This window comes from Rhinolophus sinicus, linkage group LG03, assembly GCF_036562045.2.
Source record: "Rhinolophus sinicus isolate RSC01 linkage group LG03, ASM3656204v1, whole genome shotgun sequence".
Classification (NCBI taxonomy): domain Eukaryota; kingdom Metazoa; phylum Chordata; class Mammalia; order Chiroptera; family Rhinolophidae; genus Rhinolophus; species Rhinolophus sinicus.
In genome coordinates, this window is record NC_133753.1 from 177644749 (window position 1) to 177671623 (window position 26875).

Genomic DNA, 26875 nt, shown 5'->3' on the forward strand with positions numbered 1-26875 from the left:
GTCAGATAGTCAAAGAAAACATTTTAAAAGGAAGGTACTTTTTAGGTCCAATAAAAAAGGGTTGTACTATAAGAAACGTAATCACAGAATATTATTTGACTTAAAGCCTGTTTATGGACATAGTAACGCAGACACCTAGTATGGATTTAACAAAAAGTTGAGCTACAATACTATTAAAAAGATGGAGGGAGAAAATGAAGGGGTGTGAACTAAAACCCTCATCTTCTGAAACAGGAAGTTAATAGAGAGGGTTCTAAAAGGGATGGATCAAGAGAATAACAGTATTTAGAAACAGGACCAGAGGCGTACACCAGCATGGCTGAAAGTGGTTCCCTGGGAGAATGGGAATCAGATGACGGTCACAAGGACAAGAGTCTAGTTCTCTTGAGAAGCAAATCAAGGAAGGAAATGAGAGCCTTTGCCCCAAAGTGAGCTCCATCTCAGGACCCAGCCCAAACCTACAGAACCAGAGTGCATTTTGACACCATTACCTGCTGATTTGTATGCCCTGGTCTAGCAGCACCGGTGCACGGTACAGGTGTCTATTGCTGCAATACACGTAAGGGACTGAAGCAAGGGGATTCACTGGGCCCATGAGGTCATCGGGAGTTCAAGTGTGACCTCAGGCCACCGTTCTAGGTCCTTCTCTCCCTTTCACTTGCCTATTCTGCCTTTACCTGACTACCCCGTACTCCCGACTTAATCTAATCTGTCTTCACAGATTTTGGTTTTGGTACCTATTTTATACATTTGGGTACCTACTTTGTTTTGGTACCTATTTTTTATTCTACAAAATCTGTCTTTACAGAATTTATCACATGGTGGTTACAACTTTGTTGTCATTGTTCTCAAATTGTTCCTGTATATTTGATCCCCAAGATAACTCTCAATAGATTAGATGCTCAATAAAGGCTTAGTAGTTGGGTTCTTTCAATTCTTCTTACATGCCAGGACAGAACAGATGAATTAGTCAGTAAATGGAACAGTCTCTGCTCTCCAGGATAGATAAGGAAAAGATAACAAAATAAACTAACTACAGAGGAAAGAGCTTTGACGGGATAAACCCACAAATTGTAAGAGCCCTTAATGGATGGTCCCCTGGTGCTTCTACTGGAAGCAAAGACTAAGCTAAGAAAGTGTCTGTTACGAAGAAGAGTCTTTGAATTTTGAAGAAATAAAAATTAAATACAGTTTTAAAATGGTTCAGAAATTTTGGTATCATAACTTGAAAATGCAAAGTTCTAGTTTAAATATAGTTTCCCTCAAGATACATACATATAAAAATTAATTGCAAACCTATCAAAGGCCAAGTTTTAAGACAGTCATAAGCAAGGCTTAATTATGAAATTAAAAATAAAAATCCCTATGATTAAAGATCGTATCTCCTTTATTAAAGTGAGGATTAATTTATGCGAGCAGGCTTTGCTTTTCAGTGACCCTTGCAAACACGCTGTTGGGGTTATTAGAAAACGGCCAAGATGTTGCCTTTTAAACAGGATTAAAGAGAAATTCATACATATCCACATAAGGAATTCCTTATTTTGTGGTGTTCTCTAAATCACCATTCACTGGCAGAAAAATTAAAAAATGATCCCTTATCAGAGAATAGGGAATTTGTATAAGGGACTCAATGGCCCAAAACAGTCTGCCGTAAACATGTATTTCTTTGAAGACTCATCCTTTATCTTAAAAATTTGTGCAAATCTACTCTACATTAGATCCATGGTTTTAATTGTTTAAAGGTTTATATCCAAAAAGAAGTAAAGTAAAAGTGACACTCCTAAAAGATGTTATCCCGTGACTGAGAAGCAGATGCCCAGCTCACATCCCAGGGTGAGAACAGCATCCACAGTAGATTTGCTCCCCTCCACCCATCTTACCTCATATTTGTTATAAGACAGTCAAGGTAAATATTGAATCATGCAGTTTGTTCTGGGTACTATGTATGTGAAGGTCAGAGACATCTTTTGAATCTTACATGAATTAAAGTTTTTATTTTTTTACCACAATCCAATTGTAGTCTTTTATCTGAATCAAATTTGAAAACTTTTGTTTTCAACTGCATTAAATTAATGAAAATGTTCTCCCTCATCACACTAAAGTATTCCTCATGGTTTATTTCCAGTGCTCAGATATTTAATGAATAGTCATTTTAATGTGTCTCTTTTAATTACCTCCTTTAAATACGCATTGTCTAAAACCTTTCTAGGTCAAAAAAGGCTGATCTTCTGCAATCACCTATGCAGACTCTGTCAAACTATTTCCAGATCGGTGTAAATGAATGTTTTCCAGAGGACAAAGTTAATATTATGGGAACAGTGCACGTCCTTTTCCACTGAGCCAATCAGGGCAACGTTCTTCCTTAAAATTCTTCTTCTGCCTGTTGGCTGCGGGACTGCTTGAGCTGCTGCAGCCTCTCGATGGTTTCAGAAACAGTGCGTTCTCCATGTACCTTGTTATCTCTTGTACGGATATTGACAGTGCCGCTGGTTTTCTCTTTTTCACCAACAACTAAAACAAAAGACAGTGAGAATCCTTAGATGGAAGGCTTCTTATTGGGCATTCAAAAAGAAATGATCCCAGGACCCAAAAGCCACCTTGTAGCTTCTTCTAATTAAACTGTACAAGTGACCGTGTATAAGTTGAGCAACCGATTTCAAAACCCCACGTCGCGATGCCTAAAACTGCTGTGCTTACTGAGTCACTTCATCCAGACAACTGAATAAAAACTTAACCATATGAAGAAATAAAAGGTGAAGGGGAGAAAATTTTTTAGACAGACTTTTAAAGATTATTCTTTTTCACACCAAAATTTTCTTTTTTTATATCAACTGAATAATCATAATAGTTTAAGAATCGAGATTTGGAAGGAACAAAACTGACGACCACAATTCTTAAGCCTAAGTTTCAAGATTTCAGAATTTTCCTGGTCTGGCAGATTTTCTTCAGTAACCTTCCTTTCTTACCGAGGATGAAGTTATACTGTGCCAACTGTGCATTTCTGATCTTCTTGTTTAGTGTACAGCCTGGATCCACATCAACGTCCACCATGAATTTAGCCTCGTGGAATTGTTGCCGCACCTATGCAAAGAGAGATACCCAATTCTTCAGACCCAAAGTTAGAATTGTATTTTGATCTTAAATGATTTCATTTCATCTGCAGTTTAGATAACCATGCAAGCCTTAAAGACATGTTAACATATCTATTAAAACATATTATTAATTTGTGACTTGGGCCTACAATAATAAAGAAGAAAATCAAAACAACGTATTTTGCTCTTGAAAGATGTTTTAGAAAAATCCTTAAAAATCAGAATTCAAGCAATCAGCTTAATGTAATCAGCTGTCTTAAAACATACATTACAAAAAGAAAGAAATTGTTTTGCAAACATCTCTTAAGTTCCTGATATGGTTGCCAGGAAATGAAGTGTTTATCAGCCTCCATTTAACATCCAATGATGGACGTCCAGTCTAATAAAGACTATAATATTTCTGATCCCTCAAATAGGCAGCAAGTCAGTCAAGGAATCCACTCATTGCTGCCATTTATGTGCAATATTTTTTTTTAAATAAAACGTGGATAGCACAGTCTATAGGCTAAAAGCATCACAACAGCTCCTTTTATGTTCCAAGGAAATGGAATATAAACTGCAATATAAAATTGTCTTTTAACACTAGTTAGTTCTTTAATAATTCTGTGTACACAATGACCTAATTAAATAGAGCTGTACAAGAATAATTTAAGTAAAATAAAATACCAGGTTTGAGAAACAGTAAAAAGTGATTTTTTTCTTTCTCAACAGTGATTTCCTTTTTAATTAAAAGAAAGCTTATCATGTCCTATCTCGGCCACTTACAACATCTTACTGTTTGTTCTGCTTCTCACTGGCCAGTCATGCGAGGCCTTCCTGCAATGTGCTGAGCACTGAGCTAATCACTGGAAACAGGAGGAGAACAGATTTTTCTGCTCTCAAGGGTCTGATGGCAGACACAAGCACAAAAATAGTGTTTCCACACAGTATGATAAGGGATATAATTTGTAAATATTGGCCACTTTGATGGTTTAGGGGAATGGACACATATCACCAGGTTATAATACACCACATGTAAATGAAATTATTTCTGTAGACCTACTAATTGAACTCATTTGAATGTGTTGAGACATATTTGTTTGTTTTGTTTTTAATATCATTAACCAACTATCAGTTTATTTTGTTCTTAAGAAAATATAGCCTCTTTTCTCCTCTCTCAGTCATCTTATCCCAAAGTCAGGCTAACAACTGTTCTTTTCTTCTCACATCTTTATATATCCATGTGTCTTGAAAGCTCACCCCAAAAAAGAAAAGAAAGCTTATTAAATGAAGGAGGCAGATGAAAGAGTTAGAGCCAAAGATCAAATAGGGACATCTTGAAATAAACTTCCAGGAATTTAAAGTTGGCAAACGATGTTAGATATTATTCACTGCCATTTTTCCCCTCAAAAATACCAATTCCACTTTATCGTCTCAAGTCTTTAAGTATTAAGTAAACAATGTTTTCAGTAATTTTCCTTTCCAAAAAAAGGAACACTAGATTACACTGCATGAATTGCCAATTAAGTTAAACACACTAGATTAATTTTCCATCCACTTGTGAACCAATTACCATCAAACTGACAAAAAAGTCTGAATGAAGAATTATTTCACTAATAGGTTCTCATGCCTTAGTGATCGTTAACTAATGAACCTGTTGAGAATTTTGTAAGTTTGTAAATTTCACAAGGGTTCTTACATAGTTTATTGGAGTGCCAGGATAAGACTACATTTCCAACTGTAACCTACTTTAAAGAATAAAGCACTGGTGTCTTAGTTTCCACATGGGCCACAACCTCATGAGTTGGTTTATCCTGCAACTAGGGAAGTGGCCCCATAACTACAGACTGCTTAACTTCTGGTGTCTAGTCATGAAGCAGCAGTAGTGCTACTCTTGGGTCAATATAACCAAAAACCTCCCAAAATAAAAACCCCACCCCTACATAATTCCAAAGGCTACCCCACTCCCCAGAGGGAAGGGAAGGTCAGTACTATTTCGAGCTGAGAAATGAATTAACTAACACAGACCCTTTCCTACTGTGTGTGCTTTCCTAACACGATCAAGTACAATGAATTAAGCATGGAACATAGCTGATTCTCACCATTTATAACTAAAACTGCTGTGTGCGGTAATAGGAATTTAGTATGTCTGAATGGTTTGCTTATTAGCTGCTTTAATGATCATTTATTTCTTAAAGACAGTTGAGACCTGAGTGCAATTTATTTTGATGATCTAGAAACATAGTTTGATGTTACAGGATTGTTCAATGAGATTTAGATTTTTGTCTGTTTTAACTAACCGATCTATTACTTTTAACTTGCAATTCTGAAACCATGCTTTTTTTATATCACAGCTTTTAATCATTTAATATTCCTCAGTAGGGATTGTTGTTCTGACAAAACTGAGTGTTCTAGCCTTTAAGGTGTGAAGTATGAATATTTCCACATCTTAGTAAGGTAGTTTTTTGGTGGGTAGGGCAAAACATTGGCATGTCATTAACCTGAAAAAAGTTTCAGATAATTGAAGACATTTGTATTGAAAATGAAGCAAAATTATTTTTTAAGTCAAAGAGCAACTTAAACTGCATTATGCATTTGAATTTACATCTCATACTGAGGCCTTTGCTATTTGCTAACACTAAAATATACATGTACACAAAACAGTACCCAAATTATGTCTTCTGATCATGCAAGCACATAGAAAAGCATTAAAGAGGTCAATAAGCTATTCAAGCCTACCACAGATTGAAAATAGTAGCATTTCTCCATATCATAAGCAGTTCAATGTACCAAGAACACAGTGTATGGGATTTGAAAAGCAGAACAGACGCCGAATTTAAAGACAAGCCCTACTTAAGGATTACCTTTTGTGCGTATTCATCACAGGTCGATCCCACTGGAACTATCATTACCTGGCGAGGAGACAGCCAGAAGGGCCTTTAGAAGAAATGAAAAATATTTAATGTGTATTTTCCTACACACGGATGGCACATTTACAAGTCTACTCTTCCATATCTTTCCTGAAACGTGTGGGGGACATTTTTAAAAATACGGCTTTTTTCCAATATTCAGTAAAGACTAACAGGTGCAGAAAACTAACCCTAAATAAGAAAAATCTGTAACTACATTCTGTCTTGCTGAGCAGATGGCAAAGCAAACTGGGGGCAGGGACAGAGCCTCACACTCAATACTTCAGGTAACAGAACACCAGGCACTGGCTGCCAGAGGGGTTAACGAACTGGAAAGGAGCCACACTTACTGATTCAAGTTATTTTACTCAAAAAGATATTTTGCTCCAGCGTTACTTTATGATTTATTCCTCACGGGAAACACAGACTGCCTTGTTTATTCAAGATCCAATTCGCAGGATTCACCAAATTGGAACCAGTGATAACTGGTGAAGATATTTGGTAAAAATGAGTGTGTTTTCACTATTTATTCAAAGATGACGCTATCTGCAATTCTCCTTTTGGGGTATTTCAGGGTCAAACCCTCCTGATGTTGCAGATATCAGGCCAGTATTTCTCTTGATCATTCCTCTATTTTAAGTTGTTTTGTTACATCCGGGAAAAGGCTGCAGTGGAATTAAATTCTACCCAAACTCTGGGTTTTTCCCTACCTACCATGGTTTGGCAGAGCAGATAGCTGAGTATCCCCCTATTTTCTAGATGTCACATAGAGAATGTTTCCCATATTTGATTTGATTTTTTGAAATGTAACTGAAAAGAGTTTATCTTATTTCACTGACAAGTATGACAAACTCCCCTTAATGTCTGAACTAATCAAATTACAAATAAAATTGAAATGACTGCAATGTACAAAACAGATTTACAACATTTTACTCAAGTTTTGCATACAATATGGCAGGCTCTACAAAATCGATGTCTTATAACCTTGTGCTGTTTTCAACTGCTTTTACAAATTGTGAGCAAAGATAAAACTGCTTAAAAAATAAAATGGAAGTCATGTGCTCATATCTCCCCAGCAAAAACATAACCTCATAGAAACAAGACACAAAATGTTCATCGGTTTAGAATCTGTTCTTTCAATTTGAAAAATGCTTGTCTTCTAAAGGGTGTCAAAACACTTGCTTATTATGGTCAGGGATACTGAACAAGGTAAGCCCAAGCCTACAGTCTTGTTTTCTCACAAAAACATCAAAGACATATAAATCCCAAAACAAAGTTACTTGAAAAGCAATCAACTAAATATGCTTCTTACTGAATAATAATTCCTAATTAGAAAGTATTACCTAACATTCAACAAATCAAATTCTGAAATAAAGATACTCATAACAAATATTCTTCGAGCTAAAAAATTTGGGTTTAGATTGTGATTCCTTACTTTTTAGCAAATACTTGTCATTAATTAGAAGTGACTAATTGGAATCATTCTCCCTTTTCATCACGTAACTAAATTGGACAGTAGACATTTCTTATAGCCAGTTTACATTGTCCAGAAAAACACAGAAGGAAACAATGACGAGAATTACCATTTACCCCCGTAGTTTTCGGTGAGGATAGCAATCATTCTTTCCACTGACCCCAAGATGGCTCTATGTATAATCACTGGCCTCTTCTTATCATCACCATCATGGCTAGAAAGAAAAAATATAATTTGTTTTCCTTTCTTATATGTATTGCTTGGTATGTCCTTGAAGAAGAGCAGACACTATAAACTCACCTTACGAAAGTAAGATTAAATCTGATGGGCAACTGAAAATCCAGCTGGATTGTTGCACACTGGTGGTACCGACCAATGGCATCTTTAATCTGTATGTCAATCTATGGAGCGAAGATTGAGTCATTATAAGATGTCATCTATATTAAAGCTGAACTCAATGATTGGGTTTGGGCTGATTTCCCCTCTCCCCCTTTTTTTTAAAAGTTATTTTAAAATAAGTAGTCTCTTATTCACCCAAAAAGGAAAGTCACAAATATACTGACCTTTGGACCATAGAAAGCTCCATCTCCAGGGTTTAATTCCCACTTTTCACCAAATTCATTTAGACTGTTTTCAAGTTGCTAAAGATAAATCAAAACTGATTTTAATTTCTGTTCATCTGCAACTTCTACCAGTCTAATTTGGGACTAAAAATATCATAATTACTTTCACGGGTCATTATTGTCTGCTTTATCATTTTGTCCACCTAAACCTACTCATACACAAACCCCTTTTAAAAGGTTACAGCTTGATGACTGAAACCACATCAAACCATTTCTAAACACAAAATCATACAGAAAAAAACAACAACATACAACTAGGAACCATTTCCAATTTTCTTTCGCTTTTATCCATTTAAAGAGGCTTGGCTTTCTTACTCTGTGGAGGAAGCCAATTTCAGCCAAATAGAATTCAAGCCTGCTAAAAAACACCACTTACTTTCTCAGCTTGATTCCAGACTTCAATATCTCCAAGGAATTTTTCAGGGCGAGTAGACAGGTTCAGTTTAAAAGAAAATCCAAAGATGTTATACACTGTACGCAGAAAATCCAAACAACCTTTTATTTCCTCTTCAATCTTAAAAAAAAAAAAAAAAAAGACACAGCGGTAATTTCCCGAGAATTTCTTGACACTTCTTTCAAAGTGTTTTATGCTACAGAGTCTCATACCTGCTCGATGGCACAGAATATGTGAGCGTCATCCTGTTGGAATCTTCGTACCCGGGTGAGCCCTGTCAGTGCTCCCGACAGCTCATTCCTGTGAAGTACCCCAAAATCGGCTACCCGCAGAGGCAACTCTCGCCAGGACCTTGGCCGATGATCAAACATAAGGCTAAAGAAAAGATAAAAGTAAAACCCACTGCTATTTAATATGAGAATAAAACTTCTCTAATATTATATGAAAGGCTGTCAGAAAGCCACTGATGCCAGTTGTTCATACAAGCAACGTTTCTCAAATTCTGGGCTTCATACAACAATGCAAGCACTGCATGAACAAAACAACAAATAAATTATAACACGACTATCCATAATGGAGACAGAATAAAAAAATGATTCCCATAACTCTGGAGTCAAATCCTCGTGCTCACTATTCCTGTTCATCTGAGGATTGCTTTTAAGGCTCAGATTAAAAAAAAAAAGAAAGAAAAAATCAGGCCAACTTGGCTACACACGAATCATGTATAACCCTGGAAAGTAAGGTCTGTGCTTTCTTGCCTCTCCCCAAAGTGGCTGCACTTCCCTGTTAGCCTGAAGGTGCTTCAGACACTTTGGAGAATCTGGGAAAACTGAGAATGAACTCAGAAAGTTCCCTCACGGAGACTCCTCCCTCTCACCGCCTCTGCCCTCCAGGGCTTGCGAAAAGCAGACACTGAGCTACCTGCAGCCAAAGCTCTCCCTAGTCTTCCCCAAGCTGTTCTTCATCCAATTGTCAAGAAGGATAGAAAGTGGAGCAGCCTCAAGGCAAAGATTAACACGGCAAAGGATAACTGTTAATTCATTAGCAGTAGGTTTTGATAGAACGTTTCTTTAAAAAATCTAGAGAATTCGCTATACTGCACACGCGGTCTTCCTGTTTTATAGCCAGCCTGTTCACTGCTATTACCCCAGTGCCATTCTTGACTGTCTATAGCTCTGAGGGCCAAATCAGGCCTAGAAGAAATGATAATGCCGAAGGATGTTGCATTTAAATACTCTTCTGATTCCATAATTTGTTTTTAACAAAAATTATTCCAAAGGAAGTCAAGCAATCTAGGATTAACTGCAGCATGGAAAAATCTTCAATGGAAACTCAAAGCTGCCAAATACCAGTGTCCCGGGCAGTTCATGGGTTTCAAAGCAAACAGCTCCTTCTCCACCTCAAAGGAGAACATGTTCTCGCTGTAGTGCTGCCAGTGGCCTGAGGTCATCCACAGCCGGCTGTTGTAGATGTTTGGGGTGACCACCTCCTGGAATCCTCGTTTCCTGTATTCACTCTGTTAGAGAACAAACAGAACGCATGCACAGGGAAAGAAATGCTCATATTTCTGGTGAGAGTAAAAATGTAAAGAACAACTTTGTACTGTAGTGAAGTTCAAGACACACAAGTTATAATCTAGAAGTTCCATTTGGAGGTATATACCGAAGAGGAAACTTGCGCATGTACATAAGGAGGGAGGCTGTCAAATGATGCTACTGCAGCACAGTTAGTAATATGGGAAAATTAGAAATTACACCAGTGTCCGCCAATAAAGGATTGGACATATTGTGGTAGTTACATAGCAGAATAATATGTAACAAGTGATAATAAACTAAATCTGTATGTATCTTTTTAAAAAATCACAATTCAGACTAATACACAAACAATTTGGGATACAATATGTTAGAAGCACAATGACACGGATAAAAAAGATCCAGGCTAACTTCAAGAGTAGTGTCTTCTAGGAAAGGAGGGCAATGGATCAGAAAGTGGTCCAAAAGGGGAGTTTTCCTCCCCTTACTGTATGTGTATTACTTTACTTCGATAAAAAATCTGAAGCAAGTACAGTCCAAAATGTAAATGTGTTAAATTAGGTACACAGACATTGGTGATATTCTCTAGAAATGTATGCTTTAAACACTTCATAATTCACAAAGAAAAAAAGCAATGTCAAAACTGACTTGCTTTTCCAGGAAAATACCAACGAATGGTCAGAGTGCACAGAGGTCCTGCATAAAGGCTCACAAGTCCCATTTCAAGGTCACTGGCTTCTGTCTTGTGTACACACTGATGCATATGGGCAAAATCATGCATTAGCAAGAAAGAAGTTTTTAAACACTTTACGAGACCTCAGACTTCCATTTTTCATTTATTCTTTTAAATATTTCTTCTTAAATACAAGACTATCTTTCCTTTTAGTGGACCTTATTTAATAAAATCAATTTGTCCTAAATATGCAGAAGAAAATAGTGAGCATGGCTTACCCTGATGAATTCAATAAGTGTATTGTAAATGTACGCTCCCTTTGGCAGGAAAAAGCAACTTCCAGGGCTGAGTTCATGGAAGAAATATAGTTCTTGGTCCTGGGTAAAATAAAAGCAAAGAATTCTTATATACGTATCCAATATCAACAAACTTCAGAGTTCTTCCATTCAGCATATCGTCATGATGTCTCATATTTTCATTTGTGCCATTCCCAAGTCAAAGGAAACATGTCAACATTTTTGGTGTGCAATTTAATGGTACAGAATTTCACTTGTTTTACAACTTAGTTCCCTCCCTATTACATGCCTGAATCCAGTCAAGTTTACCCAAGAGTGACATGGAGCACGGGTCTTAGTTCTCTTCTATCCATGGAGGGAGCTCTCCTAGTTTTAACTCTTTAAAACTCGAACATCTGGTTGTTTTTAATTTTTCATATTTTTTTAAAAGAAGGAGTGGCAGGAAGGAGATTGGGAAAAAGACCTGATTATAAACTAGAAAATGGAGATGGAGTTGGAGACTTTGGGTCATGGTGAATGAGGCACACCCTCCTACTTGCCCACCCACAAATGCTCAGGCTTTTCAGGGAGGTGCCACCAATCACCGCTGGCTTCCTTACTGCTGGAATTTATTTCAGGCTGTCAAGGGAGCATGGCAATGGATGCTGCCTCTTGCTCAAGCTTCATAACCTAACAGCCAAGGATGCCTGGCATAGAGTGAACACAATTTCAGAAAGAAACGTTTTCATCTAAAACCTAACTCCCAGTTTAGACAACATTCATGGGTAGAGGGACAAAGGAAATGACACCATAAAATACAATGGTGACTCATTGCATCACCTTGGGCAACAAGTAGATTAATCTTTCTGGGGACAGAGTTTCCATGTCTTTAAAATAATCAGTGAGACAGGTGATGTCCAAAGTATCTCCCAGCTCTATGAAAAACCACCACACTTACTTTATAGAAAATTATAGGTTATCAGCATTTGTTCTTAATATAAGTAGCTAATGAATTTTTGTGTAGTACTGAGCACACTCTAGAAAGGTAATGTGGACAATCAGTAAGTAATTTATGGCTTATGTAGGACACAGTACAGTACTTAAAAGCTATAGTATTTCTTCAAAAGGCAATTCCTAGTACTTAGCTAAATTTCAAGTGAAAATAAAGAAAACAGTCTATACACATTATTGTTCTTTTTTAACATACCCTCCCAATTTTCCTATGATCTCGGTTTTTAGCTTCCTCTTGGAACTTCTCCCACTCTTTCAACATTTTAGGATCTGGGAATGAAATTCCGTAAATTCTCTGGAGAGTCTCCATATCTGCTTTGCCTTCCCAGTATGTGGACGAATTCTGAAAACAAGGATTAACCATGAAACAGTATTCAAATTTGCAAATACCTCATTTTAAGCGTTGGATGTTACTTCTCACAGTCACCTTAGGAATCAAATTCATAGTCGTCCTCATACAAGAAAATGGCACAAAAAGTGCACACTTAGTAAATATCTCACAGTTGCCCCGAGGCCGAGGCACAACAGTTGTGCTCACCCTACCGCACAAAGCTGGCTGTTTAATCCAGCCCACCCTCAGACGAGCCCCCCTCAATACCCACTCAAGCCACAGCTCCAAGAACATGACTGACAGCAAGGGTATCTCTCACAAAATGATTAAGCCAAAATGGAAAATAAACCAACAAAAAAATCCTGAAATGACTCTTATTTATTCTTACGATTTAAAGTGTATTCTAATAATCACCTGTAAAAGATTCATAAACTAGTATAAAACTGGCAGGATTAGCTCGGTTAACAAGAACAACTTGCGTAATTATTACCTTAGGCATACAAAGGGCCAAAGCACATACTCCTAAGTGAGTCTCAAAGCTTTTAGAGCCGTGATGGTGAAGGCTCATACCCGTGACTTTGTGAATCCCCCAAGCCTCCATCCCCGTGGGTTCTGGTGATGAATGGCTAATCAACCACTGCTTGAAAGAATTTCAGCTAAAAAAAGCCTAATTACATATAGCACTCAGTCAGGAGACGGCATGAGAAAAAAATCTACCCTTACATTTGCAAAAAGAAAACGGAAGAAAGAGAAACCAATACAAGTTTAAATATGTATCTCTACTAGACAAATACATTTATATGGAGAGAGTCTTGAAAGTTCCATTGCTTACTTTGTGTATTTTCAAAGTCTTAATTTTGCCAGTGTGTCTGACATGAGGACCCCGGCAGAGGTCGATCAAGGGGCCACACCTAAAGTAAAAATGAAAGGAATATTAATAAAAGACATGAAATGACACCCACTGCATGTAATGACATTTGATATTCTCACCTATAGACTGTGGTAGTTGGAGTATTCACTTTTTCATTCAATATCCGGCATTTGAACTTGTTGTACTGAAAACAGGAAAAATTATTTTTTTTAAAAACCCTCCTTTAATTTTTATCTCTAAATACTATAGCTAAAATATAACTCAAAGTATATCTTATCAAAACATTGTATGAATATAAATATGTCAATATTTCATGTTCTGAAATGAATATTTCATATTTCATTACATTTTTCTAAAAACAGGACAGGCTTCAACTTATACTCTAAACCCCAGTGACAACTTCAAATAACATTAATGAGTGATATAAAGAGTGCATACCACGTCACAGTTCAATTTACCTTAAACATTTCCAACAAAGTTTCCTTCTTAACTTCCAATCTTTCAAAAGCTTGTTTTTCTTTCATGATTTTCTTACACAAAGCCTCTAAAGAAGAGAAATCATTGCTGGACACACCCCTGAAGAAGAAAGTATAATTAATCTCCTTCCATTCCATTCCACTCACACCACAGGTTGGAGAAACAGTTTAGAACACTTCAAGCTTTTAATATAAAAAAATGAGACCTTTGCATCATATATTAGAATTGTAAACTAGACATTTTTCATAAATTATTTTTATAATTTATATTTTCAGTGACTTCTACCTTAGTCATCATGGAGACTGTTCCCACTAGTGAATCCTCCCTCCAAATTTATAACCACGTTTAAAGGAGAGGAGAGGACCAGCTTCATTTTATTTCCCAATATACCTGAGGGTTCCACTTCCATCACTCTGGAACAAAGCTCTCACTAATATCTCTACAACTTTACAGGTCACTACAACAATTCAAGTTTTGGTAGTGGGACTACTTGGTGAGTAGGAAGCAATAAGTTTTATGTCATTCCTCGTTTATGGAGAACTCTTTAAAAATAACATAGAGACCCACAGTAATTCAGATTTTATTTTTCTTCATCCGGTTACATAACTTACCCCTCTTCAAGGTACATGTCATAATAGAATCCATTTTCTATTGGTGGACCATAACATAAACAACCACCATAGACTCTTTCCATGGCTTCACCCATTATGTGAGCACTTGAGTGCCAATATACCTGAAAATTCACAAAATGAGAAAGTTTGAGACTGGCCATACAAGCTTTAAGTTAATATAATTGTGTGAAAGAGATATATAAAATTTATTGTAAATAAAACCAAGTCATAAAAATCTAAATTTACAAATCTACAAACGGCGGTGTGATTCTGTTCAGAGACAAAATAATTTAAAAGGACACTAATTACTAAATTGTATTGATACTTAGAAATTCTCTAGTTTAATTGTTTTCAAGTGAATTAAAGTCAAATGAGCATCATTAATTAAGTGGGATGGATTTTGTTCCTTGAAAACAATTGCTGCTCCCAGTGTGACCGTCTCCTTGACAGCAGTGGCCCAGGTCTTTTGCGTGAGTGTGCCCATGTCCCCTGTGCTCCGCTCTGCCTGTACTTTGCTGTGGAGCATCACTTAAAATGTATCTGCTTTTTTCTTATTGGCCCCAAACTAAGGTGGTACAACTTGACCCTATAAAACAATTATAAAGGACAAGCATATGGACACTGAAATCAAATGGCAGCACTTGGCTTCAAGGTGGTCATTCAGATGAGTCGGAATAAATCCAAAGCAATGTTTTTAAGATTTAATAGTAAGGTACCCAAATGATTTTTAAAATTATCTTTAAAAATTTAAGGAATCTAGAATACATTTGAAAACCGTCGATTCACATACATAAGTAAACCATCATCAATGAACCTAAATAAAACAACATATTTTATTTTCCTTTATAGAAATATACCATAGTGAAGGAGAAAACCTTCAAATGCAGGCTGATTTTTATAGTGCTTCCAGCAGATCTGCATTTTAAGATGAGAAAAATATGGAAATCAACTGTCTAATACCGGGAGTACTTTAAGTAATTAATGTTCAATTTTATTTGTTAAGTATATACATCTTGTTTAAGTGGTGATTGATAGTGTAGAAAACAAATTCTACTTGCTTAATCAATTTTTAATAAAATTTTAATAGACGTCCCAGAACATTTTTTCCACTTTAGTATCTAGTAGTGAAAAAAAATGTATGCAACTTCTCCTCTTAATTTTATAAGGCAAGCAGTTTAATTATGTTCCCCCCAAATAAAAGACAAAATGAAGATTTCAAATATGACAAGGAGACATCAGTAAACTTCAGTCAGGCAACGGCAGTAAGTAATGAGCTGGAAAACATTGCAAAGGGGAATCTTCATCCTGAAATTCAATGAACAGTAAATAAAAACTTACTGCTTGAGCTTCCTCATCCTCAAACTTGAGAAGCTCCAAGGTACAGTCTTCTTCCAGGGGACGGTCTAGGTCCCAGACAACTTTATTCACTTTAGCTATAACGGTGTTGTCAGCCAGGCCTTGACTTAAAAAATATACGCGTATTTATGAAATACAAGAATCTGAAAATTCGTCCTTTGTAGCACAACACTTAATTTGAGAACAAGAACAGGAAAATAAACACTATGTATTATATATCAATACTACATATTATATATAGATGTGTATGTATGTGTATATATACATATATATGTGTTTATATATCTTTCTGAAATAAAATGGAAAAAGCAACCAACCCTCAAAATAATATAACTAAGAATATAACTAGAACATCCTGAGAGTTCAGTACTATTTTATGACATTTAATGCTTATTTAAGCAGATATGGCAACTCTGATAAACAAACAACAACAATTTCAGTGGTCTGATTAATTTTAAAATAACTTCTCCACAAAGCCAGGTATTTAAACTCCAATGGAAAAAAAAGATGGGGGAGGGAGGAGGCTGTAAAGTAAATTCTCTGCTCTTCTACCTGTTTAAAATCTGTACCAGAATTTTTTTGGGGGAGGCAATGTTAACCTAAGAATAAATTACTTAAATGCCTAATATGGTATAGTTTATAACAAATATATGGGTAAAACGACAGACTACTGAACAAAACTTTTAATAATATGGTAAAAATGTCTAGCCACAGTATATAGTAAACACAAACTGTCATCAAGGGATGAGATGTCAGACCACACCAAGTCTGAGCAAAAGCCACAGGACTTCTGAGAAGGGGAAAGTAACACAGGTCAGGGGAGTCTGCACAAGCTTGAAGGATAAAGTTACAAGGGGCTGAAGGATCAAAAGATTTGGCCAGGAAGAAAAGGAGATGAGATAACTTCCTAAACCAGATGAGGGAGTGGGCATGGACGCAAACAGGGATGCAAGTTAAGAAAGGTTCAGGAAGCTTCGTGGCTATAGCAGAATTGAGTAAGATTAGTCAGACTATAGACCTGAATGTGTGGTTAGAGAAATGACGGTCCATAACGGTCTGGACAACTCCACAAAAAGCAGGCAACACTCTACACTACTAAGGAAAACTGCAAAGCCTTTCCACTGTCTGTCTTTAAATATACCACAGGAAGGCATAAGCCAGCTATGTTATGGTTGCTCTGCTGGGTGGTTCTCTCCTTACTCTGATTGAGGGTTTACATCCAAGTTTACATAAGCTCCCCACTTAAGAGGAACAAAGAGAAGGTAAAGAATAAATTCCTAACCCACTTTCAATGTTCCCATTGAGTTTCCTATAGACTATATCCAAGGTTTCCTCTCTTCCTGAGATCAAATGGAGCCAATAAAATCAATAAAATATACACATTTCCTAAAACATACATGGATTTGGCAGAAAGGAATGTAATTTACCATTGGTGTAAAAGTTTACAGAAGACTAAAGAACTGATCAAAAGGCAACTACTATACTCTGTATTCTTTGGGGGGAAAATGACTTTTATCTTAGGGTTCAAAATGGTGACCTGAGATGCTAATAATAGTTACTTTGAAAATGGAGATGACACATGGCCCATACCGGATCATTTCAATTTTCCAAAGAAGGGATAAAATAATCCATACTTTAACAAAACTTCAAAGAAAACCATCTGAAGTAAATGAAGCATGCCTTCTTTTTCTCTTCCTTCATATTCACTAGTAATCATCTGAATCTTTAAACAGTCTGTTATTCATGCTGTAAGTTTTCATGGAACAAGAAGCTATTCTGGACTTTTGTAAAAATGTCATAAAGCACCCTCACTCGCAGATCAGTGACTTAAGTCCAGTTCTAAAGTGCATCAATGTCTTATGAAATTCAATTTAGAATTGTGTAGTTCTGGAAAAATTATTTTCACTTGCCCACTTGATAAATTATAATGTAATATGGAGGACAATATTATAGAATGTAGAGAAAAACTTCCTGGACTAATAGGAGCCTGCTTTTTAAACCCAACACAGCTACAATATCAGTGTGCAACAATGGAGGAATCCCTTAATCAAATGACCTTCAAAAGTACCTCTAAAATAACAGATTGAACTGCAATTTAAAAGTCTACCCAGTTATTTATGATCTCACTTGGAAACTTGGTTGATATTACAACTTACTTTCTTATTTCCTTTGGAGTAAGGTAGAAGTACTTTAGGTAGAAGCAGTGGTGAAATTAACTAAAACACCCCATATTCTCTTTGTAAAAAGTACTAACCAATGTCCCTGGCACCCTGAAGACTCATGGCTCATCGACCTAACTGCTTCTACTTCCACCAGCGCATAGTGGACTTACTAATAATCAGCTGGGTTGGTTCTCAGACCTGTCTATTTGTTATTTTATGTCTTAGGTTCAACAATATGAAAATGATGATAATCAACCATTTTTATCAATCATGGTGATTTCATGTGGCTCAACTCAACATATAATTAAATAGTATAAATAAACAGAAATATAAATAAATAATAACACAAGGGAATTATGATTTCTATGAAAAACAAGTTAAATGTTTGGGGAGGCTTGATAAAGGCAAATCACTAAATAAAAAAAATTGTCAAATTAGGTGCGGATGAACTAATTCTATAAAAATCTGGCAGGATTCTGCACTCAGATTGCTTCTCAAGTATGTTCAGACAGCATAAAACTCAATCAGCACTCTACTCCAAAAAGCCTTGGCTGTACACACACATGCATATATATGTATATATTCATATGTATAATTAGTGACTAAATATATATTTACATGTTTTACACTAAAATGTTTAAGACAGAGGTTGGCAAACTTTTTCTGTAAAGGGCCATATAAATATTTTAGTCTGCAGGCCACACATAGTCTCTGTTGTATATTCTTCTTACTGTCTTACTTTTTCAAACCATTTAAGAACTATTCTTGGCTCTCACGCTATACACAAACAGGCTATGATCACAGTTTGCCAACACCTGGTACAAGATACATGCATCAATTTATGCTTATCCAGCTTTATCATTTCCTGATAAACTGGCCAACTATTGATCTCAACATTGTATCAGATTAAGAAAGCATTTACTCTATTACAAAGCATGCATCTATCTAATTCTCAGTTACTTATTCCGAACCCAATAGAAATGTTAAGTTTTAGATTAGAAATGGCCCTTCTTTGGATTTATAAATATAGTACATTTTTTCATGTGTCATGTATTAGTTTCATAACTTTCCCATGTGAGATGATCGACCTTCATTTAACTTCAAAACTGAGGCATTTAAGTCAAAATAGGTAAAACACTGTCTACTTGGTTTTGTGACATTTATGATCAAAGTATAAGAACTAGTAATACAAAATCCTTTGTAAGATAAGGCCAAAGTGGAGTCTCTCAGAAATTAACTTTTTAATCTTGACTCTAAAGCTCCATATTATTTCGATTTTTCAAAAATCCCAAATAATGTCAATTAAACATTAAAAACATTGAACAGTAACTTAAAAATATTATGAGGATAAAACTTGGCAAGATAATTTTTTAAAAGTTTAATTACAGACAAAAGAAGGTCAAGACAGGTGCAACTTATACCTGATTCCACAGGCAATTTGATATGGTGTAGTTTTCCAGGATTCTGCGTCAACCTGTTTACCATCAGGCAGAGTGACTTTAATTGGCTTGCTATCTTTTTCTGCCCTTTGTGCCAGAATGGAATCGTGTTCTGCTTTTAGTTTATTATACATTTCAAGACGTGTGTTAATATATTCAGGCCAAGGATTCAACTGCAAGACAACAAATGAGGAAATAAATAATCAGTAAATACTTGCTTTCCTTTTTAGAAAAGGGAAAGAAATAATAAAGACAATACAAAAACCATGATTACTAATTCAGTGTGGTAAATGTAGTGCCAAAATCACCAAGCATTACCTTAACGTTGTCCCAAATGAAGGTGAAAAAGGGAATTAAATGCTCTTTTCTTATAATTTTTGCTTTAGAAATTTTTAAAAATAGAACAATATAAGTAACAATACATATCTGGGCTGCCATTTTGCTATTATTTGCATAGGTGATTATTTTTTTTTTTCTTTTTTAAGATGTTCTCTTAAGGACTTTTCTAACCAAATGATTTTACAACTATAAATAATACTAGAAATAAAAACCAGCTGGCTTTTCCATTTTGTTCCAATCTTATTCAAGGGATGGTCTGAAAGCTGGTCAGACTATATGTCCACTCACACTTTTTAATTAACCAACTCTAAATTTATTTGACTTAAGGACTCCCATTCAAGGAAAGTATTTCAAAGAAGCCATGATCACTATCTTTCTTGGGAGTATTTAATTAGCAAATATAAGAAAACAGCACAACACTATGCTTACAGTGCTTAATTAACCAAAATCTTTTTATATTTTGGGAACCCTCTCAGGTTCCCAAAAGTTTGACAAAGAAAGTGAAAAAGAGACAATAATCAGAGATTTGACTTCCTCTACTGTTTGAGACTCCAGTCTTTAAAATATTTCAAAAAGCAGGTGGTGAATCTGTGGTCATAAAATAGTCAAACCACTAACATCTACATAATTTATGATCTTCAAATGAAAATAACATGGACATTAACAGCTACGTACAAAAGTGAAGAGGGGATGGCTTAATTTCACCATGAGTTTCTATCTTGACATAGATTTAAATCAATCATCTATAATAGCTTAGTCAAATATATGCTTTAATACTTATTCAGTTTTGACAATGCTACCCAAAATTCTAAATATAATATACATATCAACATAACACAATCTGAAAGGAGTACGAGCTAGTATCTAAATCCTTGAGAAAATGACTTGTGATAATAGAAAATAAAAATCAACCACACTATGTGGACTCATTGTTCACCTGCTTGCGTACTTTGGTTTCTGATGGTCAGTTACCAGCTATGTCAACCTCAGAGGTTAACATTTCCCTAAATATTATAGTAAAAAAGAAAAAAGAAAAAAATCACATCATTAAAAAAAAATATTTTTTCACACTGTTTGAATATAACTTATTAGAATAAATTTATCTTATGTGAAGTAGTACTTTTCCCTCTTATACAAAATTTTCTTCTCATTTCAATCAGTTTTTCTCAGCCTCCATCTTTTAAAACGGAAGAGGCTTAAGCTCTGTAATTCCTTCCTGCAGCAGTTCTTTTCGTTCTCTATCGTTCAGGTCTTCTTTAGGAGCTTTTTATTCAATTGTCACAGGCGTCCAGAAACCTCAAGGATGAAGCCCCTGTGAATATACTAAAAGCTCGGAGCCTGTCATTCTACATCCACACCCTATACCCCTCAAGCTGAAGCACACTACCTGGTCCTGTCTACTTGGAAGCATCAGTACAGTCCTACCTACCCACGTGACCCTCTGTATTTTACTGCAGTTTATCTCCACATCTACTTGGTGCTTCCTAATCGGAAAAACTCAGTGTCAAATTTAATGTATTCAACACTCATGGTGCAGATACTCTCTGTGCTGGACCCTGGGAACATAGACAATAAGACCTGCGTGTTGCCCTTCAAAGGGGAACAAGACAAGTACAGAAATGATGGGAGCACAGAAGAGGAGGAAACATCTTGGACATCTCACTGTACACATTTTTCCAGACAGATCATTTAATACACACAGAATCACATGTCGCACCTATAATTTATAATTCTCTATTCATAAAAGTCCTCTAATTATACCCTTTGTTCCTATTTCCAGGCTAATCCTCAAGCTGTGACAGAACAGCTTGTACTACTGTATTGAAAGTATAAATAAGAAATCAGGGAACATATGCATTTTTCTATTTACTTGCAAATTTTAAAATTCACGATCAACAATTTCGCCCACAATTACAATGGGGTATAATGGACAAAACATAAGAGAAATGGTGAGGCAGGGCTCTAAGCGACACTTGGTGTTCTTAATTACCTACAAACTTGCCCTTAGGGAAATTGAAGCTCTATCAATTTAGCAACACAGCATTCATAAAAACAGCTCTTTAAAGCCAGTTTATTGTGCTATAGTATACTTCTTAAAAGCTATTCCTTAGTTCTTCCTCATGCTGGTAGTTTTCTAAAGAGTCTCTAATAAAATGGTTGCAATGACTAAAACAAAAAGTGAAGTACAGTTCATAGCAATTCAAAAATAAAGTAGGAAGACAAGCTTAACTGCCTCCTAAAGCAGGACACCCAGGAACCAGGTTGATTCTGGGCTTTTGGAAAAGCCAGTTCCTTTCAATATGAGCACGGGGAAGTGAGAGAATTTTCTCTATACTTGAGAGGCCTCAAGGAGCTCTGTCTTGGCTGAAAACCAAACCCTAGTGGCAGATCCAGGTGGAAACAGTGTGAATGGGGTCAAGGAAGTGGGCTTTCTTTGGTTTCTATTGTATTCAGTATGGCTCAAACACCAAGTCTCTCCCCTTTAACGCCTCACTGAATGAAATGACAGGACTGCTAGCATCCAATCTGGAACTGAGTGATTAGCCTAGTCCCCTTCTCTCCAACTTGTATTCTCTGATTTTCATATCTAATCTCGCAGGTTTTCTTACAACTGCACTTCAGTTGTTTTCCTCATTCAATAACAAATAATTGCAAGTCTGTTTCCCTCTCAGACTTTTCTAAACCATCTCCCTGATTTTTCCATCTACCGTGTTTTCCCGAAAACCAGACCTAGCTGGACAATCAGCTCTAAATGCATCTTTTGGAGCAAAAATTAATATAAAACCTGGTATTATATTACATTATATTATATTATATTATATTATATTATATTATATTATATTAGACCAGGTATATATTATATTAATTATATTATATTATATTTATACCTGGTCTTATAGTAAAATAAGACCAGGTCTTACATTAATTTTTGCTCCAAAAGACACATTAGAGCTGATGGTCCAGCTGGGTCTTATTTTCGGGGAAAACACCGTAGAGGCGTCTTACAACTCCATGTAAACCACTAAAATATGTCATGGGATAAATCTGAGACAGCTAGCTCCCTGCCACTTGTCAATCTTTGATAACAGAGCCCTGAAATACTTACCTCTGTGCAACCTCCATTCCCAGATCCTTCTTTGTTCTTCTTCTTGCCTCCTTCCTTTCGTTTCTCCTCACTGGCACCTACCTAAAAAACGAAAAAGAAATGAAGAGTTTATATTTTAATGTACTTTGATACCCCTCCATGCTGCCGTCAGAAAATATTTGAGGATGTTATTTTTAGCATCTATTTTTAAAAAGTGAAAATCTGATTTTGAAAGACTAGAAAATGTGATCACTGTCAAAGACAAGTTAACAACTTAAAGATAAGTCCTGAAAAAGTAGAGAGGAGCTACTTGATAACGTTGAAGTTGTCACGTTTCATTTATTTTGCCTGTTCCTATGACTCTTTGTTCAGATTTACGTGGATATATACTAAATATGTAGCCAAAAGGAAGCATGCCATTTATTCAGTAACAGTATTTTAGAAAAAAACAAAATCAGTGCAATATGTATCCATTCATTCCACAAGTACTCCCAAGATCATGGTATTTTGTTAAACTCTGTGGAAGAAGCAAACATAGACCCAATCTCTACTATGTGCACACTTAATCTCTCTGGGAAAACTAAGGCATACATGTGTGAAAAACTCCTGGAGGAGAAAGAATACAATTGCAGCACTATGATTAGATGTGAAAGAAGCTACTAGGACAATAGTAAGTGTCAGTGCTTTCAAGGATGAAGAAGATTTCACCAGGCTGGATTTCGAGAACGGAGGAAATGTGTTCTATGTGTACACATAAACTTACTGTGGGGAATGAGAGAGACAGAGACAGAGACAGAGACAGAGAGACAGAGAGAGAGAGAGAGAGAGAGAGAGAGAGAGAGAGAGAATGTCAGGCTAACTAAAGCAGGACTGTTTTAGGAAATAATGTAAGTGAAGACAGACCAGGGCTCAGACAGAAGCACTAAAAGTTACCACAAGCAATGTGGACTTCAATTAGTACATGAAGTCATAGAAAGTTTTAAGTCAGTAAGCCCTGTACAAAAAGGCAGCCAACAGCAGAGGAGGTCTATACCAGTGCTTCTCAACCAGAAGTAATTTTGCCCCCCAGGGGTCATTTAGACATTTTTGGTTGTCAAACCAGAGGGTGCAATTGGCATATAGTGGGTAGAGGCCAGGGATGTTGCTAAGCATTTGATAATGCACACGGAAGCCTCACACAGCAAAGAATTATCCAGTCTCCAATGTCAATTCAACACTGTTGAAGTCAAGAAACCCTGAACTACATATGGGCCGCTGTGAAGAGCATTTTCTCAGAAATGTATCACGTACATCACTGTGACTGCTCAGATGGAAACAGCCAAAGCAAACTGCACTATAAAAAGTTTCACAAGACCATCCATGTTACATGTATCAGTACTTCATTCTTTTTTAGGGCCAAATAATATTCCATTGATTATTTATCCATTTAACAGTTGGACACTTTGGTTACTCTTTTGAATCTTATAAAACATGTTACTCATATAATTTAAAAAAAAAAACTAAAAATATAGGACTCCTAATTTCATGCTAAGCTAAAACTTCCCCCACTTTGGCATTCTGAATTTTATAAACTTTTAAGGTTCATTTATAGTCTACAGATGAATAATGAACATAATTTATGAGTAAGTCCATTCTAATCAAGTACTAATCAATAGTTACAAGTCTCTACCTGCCTCTGCTATACTATAGTACTGATGTAAATTGTTTTATTTCATAACAGAAGGGATCAAAACAAATTACAGGTCTGTCTGTGCAGGTTTAAAATGGAAAAAGAATGAAATAATTCTATTTTTCTGATAAAATGTTTTTGGTTTTGGTCATAAGGCTATTTGTCGAATGAATAGGAGTAGTAGAAAAGAGGGAGAGAATTAACACAGAGGTTTCTGTGTTCTAAATACCTCGCCATTTACAAATTGGAATACTGACTCAAAGAGGGTAATTAACCCATTCGTATGCAGGTAGTAAGTTGTAGGTAGAGCTGGGACATTGAAACTTATCTCTTGGAACCCTGAGACTCATTCTGTCTTTACTACGATTGGGAATAAACAACTGTTCTCTATTTCCAATGAAAACAGAAGAAAAATATATGAGTTTATATATTACATATTTATGTAAAAGCAATCTAAAATTTCAACCCAAAAACGGGTATGGAACCAGTTTGTGAAGCGAAGCAACATAATTACTTTCCTCAGGGATATTTAGGAGTTGGGAAAAAAAGTATCTGTAGAATGTAGTTTAAGTAAATTCAATCCCAGAGACTGACAGCTGGGATAGGTATGTCCTGGGAACCCCAACACTTTGACTTGTTCCCAGGCAGATGACGGGAGGCAGGACAGCACTGGGGTTATGAGTATTAGCTACAGAATATTAGGTCTGAGCAAGTTACTTATTGTTCCTATGTCTGTTTCCTCATTTGTTTAATGGGGATAATAACAAACCATTTCATAACTATTCTGAAGATTGAATGAGCATGTAATACAGTGCCAGACCCCATAGTTAATAATAAATATTAGGTATTATGTAATCATTATTATAGGAGGGAGAAAGCATATATTTTTTAGCCATAGATCACCTCCGATTGAGAATGGCACAGCAGAATATTTATGGACATGAAAGTTGACTATAAACTATTAAGCAAAAAAAAAAAAAGTTACAAAATAGTAAAGTTCATTTTTAAGTGAAAAAAATATGGGTTGAAAAAAGTCTGTGGACAGGCACCATTTATCACTTAAAGTCATTTAGAATGTGCGCATGTGAATTTTCCCCATTTAATCCCTAAGTTAAAGGACATACTCATTTTACTGATGAGAAAATTGTGGCTTTTAAGTGATCTGTCCTATTAGAGGGTTAGGGTTGAGGCTGCTTTAAGTGAAGACCTCACCACCTCTCACTGGGACCATTACAATTCCCTCCTGCTTGTGGTTTCACCGCTTTCCAATACACCTTCCGCCCCAATGCCAGCGTGATCTTTAAAACTACAATTCGCATCTATCACTTCCCTGCTTAAAAACTTTCTCTCATAGAAAACAATGTCAACTATCCTTGGTTGCCTAAGATCCTTCTGATTCCTGTAGCTCCCCCTTCAGGCATTTCTCTTGCAAGCAACCCCACAGACAATTCACTCTAGGTTGCCTTTTCACACTGCTTTCTTACCTTTACCTGGGAAGCCCTGTCCTGTCTGATTTATCTGGTAAATTTACACTCTCTTCCAAACTCAATTCAAGAGAGCCCTCCCGAGCAGGGTCAGGCACTCCCGCTTCTGTAGCTTCACACACCAGGCTGTGAGGCCCTCAAGGTCAGGCTGGGTGCTATTCGCCTTCTACTTGCACGGCCCAGAACAGTGCCTAGCAGAATGGATACTTGACATTATTTGTTAAACACACACACACACACACACACACACACACACACACACACACCAAAAACCTCGACCTGTAGGCTTGAAAGTGACCTGGGAGATATTTCTAAGCAACGGATGACACCAAAGGGAAAGATCAAAAGCGAAGTGATTAGCATGTGTGAAATAGGATAAGGCATGTCTCCGGCACCAGGCAGGGAAAGCGTGTAACTTCTCTATAGTTTGTCAGGCCATCTGGCCTCCACCATTTATTATAAACCACCCAAATGGGCAAGTTGGAGCAGATCTCGGGAACTCGGTATCCCTTCCTTCAACTAGAGCCTTTTGCCCTTAACAGGGTTTTAGGATTAAATGAGGCTCTGCAATGTTTTCGCTTAAAGTGGGGTAAAAACACTAGTCTGGGAGCCCCGTAATTCTGTCTCGATTTCTAATTAGATGTATGGTTCTGAGCAACTCACTCACTAAAGGTCTGTTTCCTCATCTGCCAAAAGGGGACGGAACCAGAGACGACCGGCAGGGTCCCGCCCTGCTTTATGAATGGACGGATTCCTCCCCCAAAGTGACACTGACTTGTGCAGGACCTCCATCGCCCCCTCCCCGTTTCCTTAGTCCCACACGACCCGGACCGATTCTTTCTTTCCGCCGCGGTCCAGTAGGCAGTTGGACGCCAAGGAGAGCCCCAGCCCAGCCTCCCGGGTCCACTCACCGGCTTCTCCTCGCCCCCCATCGTCCCTGACGGGCTGCTGGCCTTCTCCTCCGACATGGACGAATCACGAAAAAAAGACAGAACCCCCAAACTATGGACTAGAAACGAAAGCGGAGGCCGATCAGAGGTGGGCTGGGGCTCCCGGGAACACTACGCTTGAGCCACGTGGCCCGGAAGG

At 36.8% G+C, this 26875-nt stretch overlaps 1 protein-coding gene across 1 annotated transcript; it reads right to left on the reverse strand.

Moving 5' to 3' along the window:
* Positions 1–1974: 1974 nt before the first annotated feature.
* TARS1 (threonyl-tRNA synthetase 1) lies at positions 1975–26875 on the reverse strand. Its single transcript, XM_019737307.2, has 19 exons — positions 26698–26875; positions 22655–22735; positions 19192–19382; positions 15591–15714; positions 14253–14374; positions 13623–13740; positions 13284–13348; positions 13126–13204; positions 12159–12305; positions 10955–11053; positions 9821–9987; positions 8684–8846; positions 8454–8591; positions 8018–8095; positions 7755–7855; positions 7564–7668; positions 5936–6008; positions 2967–3081; positions 1975–2511 (listed from the first exon to the last, which is right to left on the reverse strand). The coding sequence occupies exons 1-19, from the start codon at positions 26752–26754 to the stop codon at positions 2363–2365; spliced, it is 2172 nt and encodes a 723-aa protein (XP_019592866.1). The 5' UTR covers positions 26755–26875; the 3' UTR covers positions 1975–2362.

What these genes read in the sequence shown, in the direction of transcription:
- TARS1 (XM_019737307.2), bottom strand. Translation starts at nt 26,754, where the DNA reads ATGTCGGAGGAGAAGGCCAGCAGCCCGTCAGGGACGATGGGGGGCGAG. An exon ending in CTTTGTTGGAAATGTTTAAG is followed by an intron (nt 13,349 to 13,622) that starts GTAAATTGAACT and finishes TCCTGTTTTCAG; the next exon opens with TACAACAAGTTCAAATGCCG. An exon ending in GTGATGAATACGCACAAAAG is followed by an intron (nt 3,082 to 5,935) that starts GTAATCCTTAAG and finishes CTCTTTGCATAG; the next exon opens with GTGCGGCAACAATTCCACGA.